General features: G+C 36.2%; 1 protein-coding gene across 2 annotated transcripts in view; it reads left to right on the top strand.

Annotated features, from left to right (window-relative positions):
- EDIL3 (EGF like and discoidin domains 3) overlaps positions 1-13,654 on the top strand; it is a 423,610-nt gene that overhangs the window by 268,572 nt on the left and 141,384 nt on the right. For both annotated transcript variants that reach the window (XM_060635428.3, XM_060635426.3), the window contains one exon: positions 10,358-10,539. In XM_060635428.3, coding sequence (XP_060491411.1) covers positions 10,358-10,539 — 182 coding nt within the window. The remainder of the gene's footprint in view (positions 1-10,357; positions 10,540-13,654) is intronic.

Raw genomic sequence — 13,654 nt, forward strand, 5'->3', positions numbered from 1 at the left:
ATCATTAGCTTGAACTACATAACAGTAATGTATCCTATTGGTATATATCAGAAAATAGCGATTTATCCAATAATGGGTATTTTGTTAAACACAGCTAATATTCTGTGCTCATTTCAGTAGCTGAAGTTTTAAATCCAGATTTAAGATTTTTAAATACCTCTGCTTCTTTGAAATGTACATATGCATTATTAGGTAGTTCAGATACAAAGTTTAGAAGTTATTTTTTCTACAAACATTTCCAGCAAAAAATGAGCATTTAACCTGGACAATGCATAATATCAGGGTCTACTTTATTGTTACATATAATAAAGTTGAAAAGAAGCAAATATTAAATTTTCTATTTTAATAGGCTGGCCCATATTCATTACATTATAAAACAGAACTAGTATGAATCTCTATTGAATAAGAGATAATGTATGAAAAGCTGGCTTAGTTTTTACAGGTTTGTCATAAAATTGTTAAATTCTCCTAGAATATTCTTTCTATAAAATTCATAAAGCATCCTTTGTTTTAATAGCTTTACATTTGCTCTGTTTAAAATTCTATGTTGACTTTTCCCTTACAGAACCACGGAAGCAATTGCAAATACTATATGCAAAGCCTTTGTGTTTCTTTATCCTCTAGGAATGTTTAGTTAGGAAATGCATATATCAAGAATTCATCTTCTGTCTTAGCTCTATACTGGAATTTTTAGTTCCCTTCTACAACTCCCATACTTCTCTGACTATGTGGGTATTATCTATTTATTTTCTATACGAGAAACATTTCTTCATACGTTTAGGAGTGAATACATAATGTAGAAGTCTCTAGGATTCATATAAACAAATCACCTACTACACACTTTCTAGCTTCTCTGTGCTCTCTATCCTTTGTTCTGCCTATTTCCAAAGTGTTCTAGCATTAGAGGGGGCTCATTATGACATATCTTGCCATCTGCAGTGGCTTCCCTTTTAAACCCGTGGATTTCTTTTGACCTCTGCAACACTAAGGCTTCATATTTGACCTGAGATAGCATCCAGTGTGAAGAAAAACACAACCGCATGGCATAGGAAAAAATGGCTAGATAGCTGATCATTGGATTTGGGACTATGATTTATCAGTCAAATAAAAATCAGTGGTTGGCATGCCAACAATATTGCTTTATAACAATACATCTGAGGCAGTGCCCTGTGGTATTTATCCTGATATGCATTCACCAACAAAATCATAAAAGATGTAAATAACTTAAAAGCATGGGAATATGCCCTCTGCATAGCAGTGTTTGAGTATTTACAATTGGTATTCAACTCAAGTTTCTTGAAGCAACAGAATCCTACCTTTAGCATTTTACCTTGGCATTTATACCCCTTTTTAGCTCTTTCTTGTGCAGATGTATGTTTTGTCAGAAGGCAAGAATAGGTATACATCTGCAGGTTTTTGAATTGCAGGCTTTTGACTATACAGACAAATGTTTCATCAAACCATGTTGTTATCTTCGTAGTTGGTAGAAGATGGATTGTTCAGTTTAAGTGGAAGCCTAAGAACAAGTTACTGAAATCTTGCCTGGCTGCAAAAGTGCATTCAGCACTTCAAAAGCCCATATGTTTTTCTCATTTGAAAGAATGCTTCTTAAGCAAACTAAAACACATTCTTCTACTTGCTATAGCAACATTGTTTACTGTAGTAGGATGGTAATCTTACTAGATTTTGTTGACTTTTGTGAACCATCTCAATACAAATTTTGACCTTTGAGTATTAAAGCCCATAGGCCCTGCTATTTAAACAACATCATCATTCTGCATCAATATTCTAAAAAAACTGACTTTCCTATTATAATTTAGTTTATTCATGGTTTTAATTTTTCCTCAATTCAAAACAATTAATTTAAGCTGATAATATATCATAATTGACTTGAGATAACACAGCGTGAAGAAAAGCATAACCATATTTTACAAGAAAATAGCAAGATGGCTGATAATTGAATCTGTAACCTTACGAATGCTGGCTTTTATTTCAAACATGATCTTTCCCCTACTTGCAAAAGCTGATTCTTATATATTTTCAAGTTATCCCAGCATACCAAGAAAGCCTTTTGGATTTTAACACACACCCAGTATGTTGAATCTTCAGAGTGATAATATCTACATTCAGAGAATTAATTCAATTTCAAGGAAGAAGAGAAGCAATTCCAAAAAGCAATGATTTGTTTTAATTTACTTTAACCCATGATGACAGAGAGCTGGCAATTTGTATGGCACTGTGCTAAGTGCTTTGGAAACATAAATAATGCAAAAAGCATGGTTTCTACCTTTACAAAGTATATTATCTAAGAGAAAAAAAAATGTGCACAAATAGTTGTTGCTTATCATTTAACCTGGAAACCTCTGAGCTTTCCAACGTGGAAAATAATAGAATACAGTTTCTATAGAATCGGAAAATTTTTTAGTGGCCACATATCACAGAATCATCTTCAAGACTGCAACGCAACAAAATGAACTTTTCTCTAACGTGCACATACATTTATGTGCCATCCAAATAAGCATAACTAATTCTTGAGAACTGTTTTTATGACTTTGTAATTACTAGTTCTTCTAATCAGTGTTACTATGGTCACATGTGAAATTTATGCCCTGATACAAAGAAGCGATATTTAGGTGTGGAGAGAAACAAACATCACCAAATGGGATCTCCATTCTAAGTTATTTTAAGGTGATTACTTCCAGTACTGTGACCAGAAGCTGACACTCGAGGTCAGGGAGAGGGTGCTCATGGGAATTTGTGAATGACCAAGTGGAGGGAAGGCTATGTTGTGCATACGCACATTTCCACACTGTGTCCAGGGAGCTCCTTTGCCACCTGTCACTGTCTCCTACATCCAAACCAGTGCATCCAAGCCCCATCCCTGAGAGCAACCTTTCTTATACTTCCTGTCTTCATTCCCTTTCTTGCCTTCGGATGCCACCCCCAATACCAGAAAAATGATAGCCTGAGAGAAATTAGAGCAAATGTGTGGGTGGTTAGGTGACAAGTCTCACCAGAAAAAAGAAAAAAATCTTAAGAGTTCCTTTTTTTTTTTTTTTAATTTTTTTTTTTAACGTTTATTTATTTTTGAGACAGAGAGAGACAGAGCATGAACAGGGGAGGGGCAGAGAGAGAGGGAGACACAGAATCTGAAACAGGCTCCAGGCTCTGAGCTGTCAGCACAGAGCCCGACGCGGCGCTCGAACTCACGGACTGTGAGATCATGACCTGAGCCGAAGTCAGACGCTTAACCGACCGAGCCACCCAGGCGCCCCCTTCAGGGTTCCTTTTAACCTCCAGGCCACACAGCGTGAGGAATAGTGGCCTTGACCTCTCCCTCACCAATTCAGAGCCTGACCTTAAGACATCTCTAAAATAAAAGAAACGCTAGGAATAAAGGAAAGGCCGTGGTCCAGGGGGCACAGAAGGAGGTTAATGCTTGAATCAGCATTAGTTTCTGCAGTTTTGGAGATCATCAGTAATCCATTCGCTAGTGCTTGTGTTCAGCACAATTATCGTGCTATGCTAAGCACAGCAGAGGACTCACTCCTATGAGAAGATGAGATGCTCAGAGAAAGAGAAGACTAGAGACGTTTAAAGGAGATTTATTTCCAACGTGGCTTTAATTTGAAATCCTTTTCATTCTGAAGATGTCTGGATATTGAGATAGAGCAAATGAAAGTAGTGCATTCCTGTTACAGATTCAGCCGTGCATCTCTCTTATTTGAAAGGCTTAATCAGCACACTCAGGAACAAGATGTGAGACATCTTGAGGCACTGCTTACTTGTCAGCTGCAAGATCAATAAAATGCAGACACCATTCTTTGCCACACTCCAGAGAATGAGTTTGCAGAGTGAGAAGGACTTCACTTTGAAACCATTTTATTCACACCGAGACTTGGCGAAGGCAGGGAAGTTGCCCTAGGGAGGGCACCTGAGGCTTGGCCCTGGCTGGCCCAGCTGTTCTTGCTCAACCTGCCAGGTGACATTACTCACTGGTGCAGAGTTAGTCTGAACAGTCCAGCTCAGGTCAGAAGGCATTTGCAGGCCACTCAGGCAATTCAGGGAAAGCAGTTGTTTTAACTGACCATGTAAATGATGTCTAAAAGCCTCTGGTAATCGATGTTGCTTGGACTCATTAATTTAGGATTGTTGTTGAACCTGACAAAAGCAAGCACAATACTGAAGATGCATAAACGCAGATCTAGCAGCCAGCAAATACAGACTACCGTATTCTGCTACCATAATTGCCACTGATCAAATTGCCACTAGGCCCACCTTAGGGATAACGGTGGACAATTTTTAGAAATACTTGGTAGCTGTTGTGTGGCAACTGGTTGAAAGAGAAGTAGTTTGCTTGACTGTCAGTCCATGTTTTTCATTAGTAAAGAAGTATTCTTCTTTCCTCAGCATACAATTTCCAAAGGAGGCCTCTGTATCTGTGTACTCTTGAGAGAATAGGTGAAAATAATTTTTAATTTAAAAATGAATTACACAAATAAAATGTTACAATATTACCTGTCATTTTTGTAGTTTATCTTTCATGTTTATTTTTTAAAAAATAGCTCCCTCTGCAAATATTTATTGTCTGATAAAATCAAGGCTTACTGGGGTGCGTGGGTGGCTCAGTTGATTGAGCGTCTGACTTCGGATCAGGTCATGATCTCACGTTTCTTAAGTTCCAGCCCTGCATTAGGCTCTCTGCTGTCAGTGTAGATCATCGGACGCCCTCTCTCTGCCCCTCCCCCCACTCGTGCTCCCTCCCTATCTCATAAATAAATAAACTTTAATTTTTTTTTAAAAAAAAGATCAAAGTTTACTGCTGGATGCCATGAGGGATATAATCCCTATTTGCAGAGGGGCTCACTGTTTTGTGGGACAACAGATGTACGCACACAATACATGTGAATGAGTTGGGGGTAGGTAGTTCTGAGTATGGCTTGAGCACTGAGGTAGATTTTCACTTTTCAATCCTGTCCTTGCAGCCTGATTGATGTGGCTGCAGCTCAGTAGGGTCTGCATGACAGCAGCAGGTGGGACAAAAGAAGGTCCTCCCAAGTTAAATCCAACAGCAAGAGTAATATTTGACAAAATTTTCAGGGAAAGATAGGATTCAACAGTGTTATTTGTGAAATATGGGAATCCCAACTAAAGGGGACACTGTCTATGCTGTCTGGCATCTTTGAACATACTGCATTTCTTTCCTCCACCGGACATTTCATTATTACTAGGTCTGCCCAACTTTACCTTCTAAATATTCTTTGAACCCTTCCTCTTCTTCATCCCTCTTTCAGATCTGCATCATTTTGCATTTCTACAATTGTAGTAGCCTGCTATTTGGCCATAATTTTTCCCCTCTTAAACCTACCTTCTGCGGTATAGCAGGAATGATTGGTATTAAATGAAAATATGACCATAGTTAGAATCCTTCAAAAAATCCAAGCAAGTTCTCTCAGCAAGTTCTGGTCTGTCTACACTTCATCTCTTGACCATCCCCACCCCAATCCATCTTGGTCTAGTGGTACTGAAATGCCTCTGCTTCTCTAATCATACCAAGCTTGTTCCTGTCTCTGTGTCTTCCCTTCTTTCCTTCTTCACTCTGCTAGCTCCCACTCTTTTCCTGAGAGCCTTCCGTGAGCCCCAAGTGGTTTATGATTACTTCTTCCTATGTCCCATTGAATTCTGTGCATCCACTATCACAGATACCATATTAAAATGTGTTTGTTGTTTTTAATTTCTGTGTGTGTCTCTTCCACTGGACTAAAAGCTCCTTGAGGAAACCAGTGCAACAAACTTACTACAGTAGCTGCTTCTCACTCACCCGGAGATCAGATTTAGTGACACCTCTTGAAAGGCCATCTCTGATCACCCAACACACCTCCACTTGCCTCACCCATCTTTTTTTCTTTACTTATCATTTCATAGTACTTTCTTGTTTATTCAGGTATTTGTTTACAGTTTTTCTCCCCACTAGCATATGAACCCTTTGAGACCTGAGACCTTCTCTGCTTTGTTTATCCTGGTATTGCCAACTGCCTAGAAAAGTCCCTAATACATAGGATACCTTTAATAAATACGCAGTTTTCAAAACCAAATTAAATGGAGGATTGATGGATGGATGGGCACATAGTAAGAGGTCAATAAATTAGTTGGAAGTGAATTAGCCTATCCCTATTAGATAACCAAATTAAATGAATGGAGGATTGATGGATGGTTGGGCACATAGTAAGAGGTCAATAAATTAGTTGGAAGTGAATTAGCCTATCCCTATTAGATAAGCAGTTCATAGGCCAATAATGGTAGTAGGTGAATTTTTTAACACCTATGTGGCATAAACCACCATGAAAACCTCAATATTTACTTCTGTGGCTCTCTGCCATAAACTGTCATCCATTGTTTTAATGTATCCCAATTTAGGAAAGCTCTGTCTTATCCTGAATGTCACTAGTGATACTCTACATGTTATCTTGATGTTAATTGTCCTATCCTGTCTCCTGGTATAAGTACAAACACACCCCATATAAAATAACAGCAGAAGAAAAAGATCCAGAATTAACCTTTGAAGAATTACTTAACTCTTCACTTGCTCTTCAGTTGCTATTATTTTATGGGCAAAGAATCGGCTTCAGTTTCAGACTCATCTGGAATTGAAGTTCATCTGGAAGCTTAACTTCCCTTCACAAAGGTTTTCTCATTTATGAAATAAGTGTGTTAACCTTTTTTCTTTGAAGTACCATTTTGCTGATGTGAGAAAATACATGTGAATGCTCTTTTTGAACTTCAGAATGAGCATCTAGTATTATGTTGTTCATCAATTATTATTTCATATTTGTTCTCTATTTGTTGATAGTGATGATGATATGTATCTCCATATTAACTTTATTTTGAGCATCTTATTGTTCACTGCTTAAGGTCACTTAATCTTAGGTGTATAATTGCATTCTGTATTGCAACTCCTCCATTAGTTTTTGTAACTGCTGAATTTAATAGGACATTGGGGAAGTGGATAGCACAGGCAAAAGGAAATTGGATTTTGAACTTTTTTATTATGACGACATCCATTTGATTGTGATCCAAATGATTAGCTAGTGAAGAAGAGCTACTGTTGTGACAACTTTCGGTGTGAAATAAAGTATATGCCATGGATTTGCTTACGAGGTTACTTTGTGGAAAAACATAGCCCCCAATACCAACATGCATCACCTATTGACTAAACTCAGTGTATATACAAACCACCACGGGCACCTAAGGATGCAACACTGTGTGGGACCCAGTGCCTGCCCCAGAGAAGCTAAAAGTCCAGGATCAGCTCAGTAGTATGCTCTAAAGAGAAACATGCAAGTGACATTCTTTTTAAACAATTTTTAGTTATAGAAGAAAAGCACTTCTCACAGCTGGTGAATCACAGTGTCACCATAACCCCAATTTTTAAAACAAGAAAAACTGAGGACCACTAGACAGTAAGGAAGTAAGCTGGCACTTGAAGGATGCATGCTTCATTCAAGAACCCTACACATACTCATGTTTCCTCTGGTGTGCTTTATTGATTTGCAACATACAGTATGCAAGCGAACATTATAAAAACTTATTTTTTAAAGTGTGGAGTTGAGGGGCGCCTGGGTGGCTCAGGCAGTTGAGCTTCCGACTTCGGCTCAGGTCATGATCTCACGGTCTGTGAGTTCGAGCCCCGCATCGGGCTCTGTGCTGACAGCTCAGAGCCTGGAGCCTGCTTCAGATTCTGTGTCTCCCTCTCTCTGACCCTCCCCCATTCATGCTCTGTCTCTCTCTGTCTTAAAAATAAATAAACATTAAAAAAAATTTAAAAAATAAATAAAAAAATAAATAAAAGTGTGGAGTTGAAGACTGAGAAAAGAAATACCAATAAATTTGACATCACAGCAGTGGGAAAGCTCATGTAAAAATGTTTTATAAGCTGTAAAGCCCTATAAAGATATAACACGTCACTTTATATTTTTTAATTGTGTTTTGTTTGAATTTATGTGTAGTGAGGGCATAACTAAGATCGGGATCCTTGTGCCAGAGTAAAAAAATGATATACATATAGGTATATAGACACAAATATATATATATATATTTTTTTTTTTTTTTTAATTGTTCATGGGTATTTGACTTATCTGATAATATAACAGTGTTTGCTGACATGTTAATTAATAATTGCTGACATGTTAATTAATAAGTGGAAGTTGGTAGGTTAAGAGTACCAGTGAAGTAGACTTACTGAATAGTGTGGTTTGAGGTCTAATCTCTCCCCTTTAAAATGGTTACAGATTTGGTGAGAATGTCCAATTCAACATAAGGGTTTTAGAAGTACCCAACTAAATGGTGTAGAGTTTTTTCTAAGGCCATCATGGAGTTTAATTATATATTAAATTAAATTAAATTAAATTAAATTAAATTAAATTAAAGCTGGCTCTTTCACTCTGCTGTTCTACCGACTGGCCTATGGTCTCCTATTTACTGACTTGTACAATGATCTCCTTGCCTGTGGCATTTTCCCATCCAAATGTTGCACAAATTCAAGACAAGGATGCTTGAGATTCCTTTCATGGCAATATCCTTAAAAAGCCAGCCTCCTGCAATTGTCTAAAATCAAAGTATCATCATGAAAGTCTCCTAGTGCTTTTATGAAGTCTGGAAAGATTTTTGAAGTTTAAAGTGGAAAGCAAAACAAGAATCCAAAGGTTCAACATCTGAGGTTTTGAGGTTAGTTTCTCTGGAATGTGAAAATCAGATTATTACCTCTCCCAATATTGCAATTCTAAAAATGAATGGCTTCTTAATTGAATGACTTCAAAGTGATATAGTACGTCTACCTAAAAGTATATAATTTATCAGTTGTCAATAACCAAGGTGCAATTTTTGTTGTATTAATGCCATCTTTACTGATAAAGTCTGATTAAGATCATTACTTTTCCACATATTTTCATCCATTTTATAAAAAGCATCCCAAGGTTTTAAAGCCATTGGAGAAATGTTAGTAGGTAATGTGCTTGAGCTACCTATTCCCTGAATATGGAATACAAAGGAGAAACATGTTTATGTTTAATGAAAAAATGGTTACCAATGAGAAACATCTTTTTAATTTTTTAAGATAAATAAAATTAACTTTTATAGTGCAGCTGCAAAATTATTTCTTTTATATTCTAAGTGTAAACATTTAATTAGTGACAAGTGTTGGGCTTCAATAGTTATTAAAATCCAGAGTATGCTTGGTGATAATCACTGATCAAGTTGGCTTATTATACTGATAAGTAATGTCAGTGTACTCCTTTCATCTTTTCAGGAATTCTTATCAATCAGCATAGTATATTTTATAATGAAATTATCATATTTATTGTACAAATCTAACTTGACAAAATGTTGAGTATAATGTACAACCTAAATTAAGAGAACTATCATAATAGTACTTATTCTGAATTTTCAAACCTTAATAAATTTAGTTTGTAGTGAAATTTATGAAATAAGAAATTCATATATATACTTTTCAGGTAGATTTGCCATTTGATATCCAAGAACGTATTATTTGAATTGCATTATGCTTAATGTTAGAATTTAAAATTTTTATTAAGAAAGTTTTCTTAAGTTTCCAAGATAACAAATTTAAATAAAATTAAATTAAAATGTTAGTACAAAACACCTATATGTTTAGCTATGAATTTTGAATTTAAAATATTAGAAATATAAATATTTTAACATCTTAATTTACTTATTGGTGTATGTAAGTTATGTATAATTCAGAGAGTTTACCTACTTAACTTCATAAAAATAATTTTTCTACATGTTTCTATTATAACATATTTCAAGTTATTATTAAAAGTTGACATATTTACATGTTGCCATTTTTGTTGGAAGCATATCTGATGATGTTTATAAAAATTAAAGTTAAAAAAATTTATAGTGGTGGGAAATGTAAAGTCAGTATGAAAATGATTTTGACACAAAACTCAGATATAGGCTAGTCAAGAAACAATGGATCAAAGATATTTATTGAGGGCTTGCGATTAATGAGGTATGCTCATTTTTGAAAATGTAAACTATGATGTAGGTCCTTTAAGGGCATTGCACTTTGGTTGATGTGATCAACAGCCCAGGGATGACAGTGCATAATGCAGAGTCATAATGCAGGAAGGCAGTATCTATTGAGGTGCCACACTCAAAGCAAAGGAAGAAGAGAGTGTCATCAGGAAAAAGAATCATTTCCTTCATGAGGAGTTCCAAAAGCATTATGGTACAAAATAAATTCATTTAAAAAATATCTCCCATCAAATCTAACAGCCACATTTTAAATGTGGATTATTTCTAATACATTCACAATTTTTTCCTGATTTGTTCCCAGAATGCTCAGGCCCATTGGGAATCGAAGGTGGAATCATATCAAATCAGCAAATCACAGCTTCCTCTACCCACCGAGCTCTTTTTGGACTCCAGAAATGGTATCCCTACTATGCACGTCTCAATAAGAAGGGGCTTATAAATGCATGGACAGCTGCAGAAAATGACAGATGGCCATGGATTCAGGTAACACATGGGATGGGACAAGGTGACTGCCAAGGAATGACCAGAGTCATTTCAGAAAGAATACAAATCACAGCCCAAAGTGTGACTTTTCTTCATGGTAACAGAGGACAGGATGATTCAGCTGAGTCCAAATTGGCTATGAAATCTGAAACTGTGGGATATATGTACGTTGACTGTAAAGTGTATTGAGGGTTAACAATGTTGAAATTCTTGGGGTATAAATATTGCTATTTTTTTTTATGTGAGAGACAGCACATGCAGTGCTTGAAAGCCAGGGAGGGGCAGAGTGAGAGGGAGGGAGAGAATGTTAAGCCAGTTCCAGGCTCAGAGTGAAAGGAACTCTATTTCACCACTGTGAGATTATGACATGAGCCGAAATCAAGAGCTTAAACAGCTGAGCCACCCAGGCTCCCCTAGAAGGTTTCCACATAGGCCACATGTTAACATTTGGCCACAACTTTTGACACTTCAAGAAAATAAAAAATGCATGTTTTCTTTCTCTGTCTTAGAAGTGGTTTCACATGCACAGAACATATAATGTACAGAATAGATAACGCGAATACCAAAAATGTCTTCAGCACCCTCTTTCAATAGCTGAGGGTTTTTCAACTCATACTCTTCTATTTATTATCACCAGCCAGCTACTTTTTTAAACCGAAAAAAACATGATATACCAAGATCGTAAGTGATTTCCCTAAAATGGGATGGATGGTAATAATACCAACACATTGTATTTTATCCAGTTAAATGCTTTCTGAGGACTTACCTTAAGTAATATGTAAGTAAACTACACATTAGGAAGACAGAAAAGATGATTAAAGCATGATTTCTGTGAAAGATTATACCCCTGTTGGGGAGAGCACATTAATAACCTGTAACAAGTCATTGAGTGTGTGCTGAAGAGAAGGAATACCCAGTATACAGTGGGTTTAGTGGAAGAAATAATTATCATGAGAAAGCCTGTGGGAGAATAGCTTTTTAGGTGGGCCTTGGAAAATGCCTTTCAATGGAGACTAAAAGCCTACAGAGCAGCATGATCAAAGATGCTAAGTGAGAATCTGGGGAACATCATATAGAAAATCATGACTTGTGTATAAGTTGCTAGAGGAACATGTTCAAATTTAGCGAGTGAGGTAAGTGTGCCTTAGGATTCACACATACTAAAAAGTTTGGGGCTTTTTCCATGGAGCTATTACAGAATTTTGATTTAAGTAGTTGAGCGATTTTGTTTACTATGTATTTGGAGTCAGAGGTAATTTTTAACATGGAAATCCATGATTTGACATTATTAGGTGCAATGTACAGGCATTGATTTACGGGAATTTAGTAGAATGAAAAGTTGATCTATGGCCAGGTAACATGATTTCCATACCTTAAAAACTGGGCCAAAATCCCCTTCAGATTTTTCCTTTGTTCAGGTTTCTTGTGAATTTTTACAATTAATTTATGGCTCCATGTGTTTACCAGATACTGTTTTGTTTGATGAATTTATTTTTGCATGCATTTGCAGAAATTGCTTCTTAGATTACACATGATTTTTCTAATCTGTAGCTACATGTGCAAAGAGAATTCCAGATAGTGGAAATGGCACATTTATACACTTTTGATCCCAAGCTAATGAATATACAATTAAGGTTTAAAATAGATGAGAACAAAAATGCCTATATTTTATTGTTAAAAATCGTTGCAGAGACCATTTTTTTTAAAAATCAGCTTAGTTGCCTGTTATGAAATGCATTTGTGGGATTGTAGTCATGATAAAGCTTTAGAAATTAAAATTAATAGCAAAAATTGCACAACACTGTGAGACAATGTCACTAGATTGCATCTGGGTTTGGCAAATTATGTTTGAGAGCTTCAGTCATTGCCATGTTTTAATAAACCACAATAACATCCTTTTGCAGTATTTTTACTGAGAAACACCTTATTAATGTTTCAGTCCTGACTTTTCACTTTATTTTGTCCCACTTTATTGCCTACCTTAACCTTACACATCATTCTGCCTTCCAAAGTACAAGTCAACTTTAAGTTCTCTTTATCCCACTAGTTATAAGTGAAAATAACCTCAATGGAATAGGACAGTGGTTGACTTTTAGAGAAATTTAGATTAAACATAACTTTATCAACTTAACTAAAATAATTAAATACCTCTTTTAAGGGGATAAAATTATTATTATTATTAGTTTGCTTTTAGTCTGAAGGTGATAATGAACTCTCACAGAAGAACAATACAGGCACATAAAAAGTCTTTTTAAAATATTTTTTAAGTTAAATTTTAGTTAACATATACTGTAGTATTGTTTCAAGAGTAGGATTTAGTGATTCCTAACTTACATATAACACCCAGTGCTCATCCCAACAAGTGCCCTCCTTAACACCCATCACGCATTTAGCCCATTGTCCACCTAGCACCCCTCCAGCAACCCTCAGTTTGTTCTCTGTATTTAAGAGTTTCTTAAGGTTTGCCTCCCTCTCTGCTTTTCTTATTGTTCCATCCCTTCCCCTAGGGTCATCTGTTTTTTCTTAAATTCCACATATGAGTAAAATCATATGATATTTTTCTTTCTCTGACTGACTTATTTCACTTAACATTACACTCTAGTTCCATCCACGTTGTTGCAAATGGCAAGATTTCATTGTTTATGATCACTAAGTAATATTCCATTGTGTATATATATGCCATCTCTTCTTTATCCATTAATCAGTTGATGGACATTTGGGCTCTTTCCATAATTTGGCTATTGTTGATGGTGCTGCTATAAACATGGGGTTCATGTGCCCATTTGGTAGAGACCTAGTAGTGCAATTGCTGTGTCATCAGTAATTCTAGTTTTAATTTTTTGAGGAACCTCCATACTGTTTTCCAGAGTGGCAGCACCAGTCTGCATTCCCACCAACAATGCAAAAGTGTTCCCCTTTCTCTGCATGCTCTCCAATATCTATTGTTTTCTGAGTTGATAATTTTAGCCATTCTGACAGGTGTGAAGTGTTATCTCATTGTGGGTTTGATTTCTGTTTCCCTGATGATGAGTGATGTTGAGCATTTTTTCATGTGATGTTAGCCATCTGAATGTCTTCTTTGGAAAAGTGTCTGTTCATGTCTTTTGCCCATTTC

This window comes from Panthera onca, chromosome A1 (assembly GCF_046562875.1).
Source record: "Panthera onca isolate mPanOnc1 chromosome A1, mPanOnc1 haplotype 2, whole genome shotgun sequence".
Classification (NCBI taxonomy): Eukaryota; Metazoa; Chordata; class Mammalia; order Carnivora; family Felidae; genus Panthera; species Panthera onca.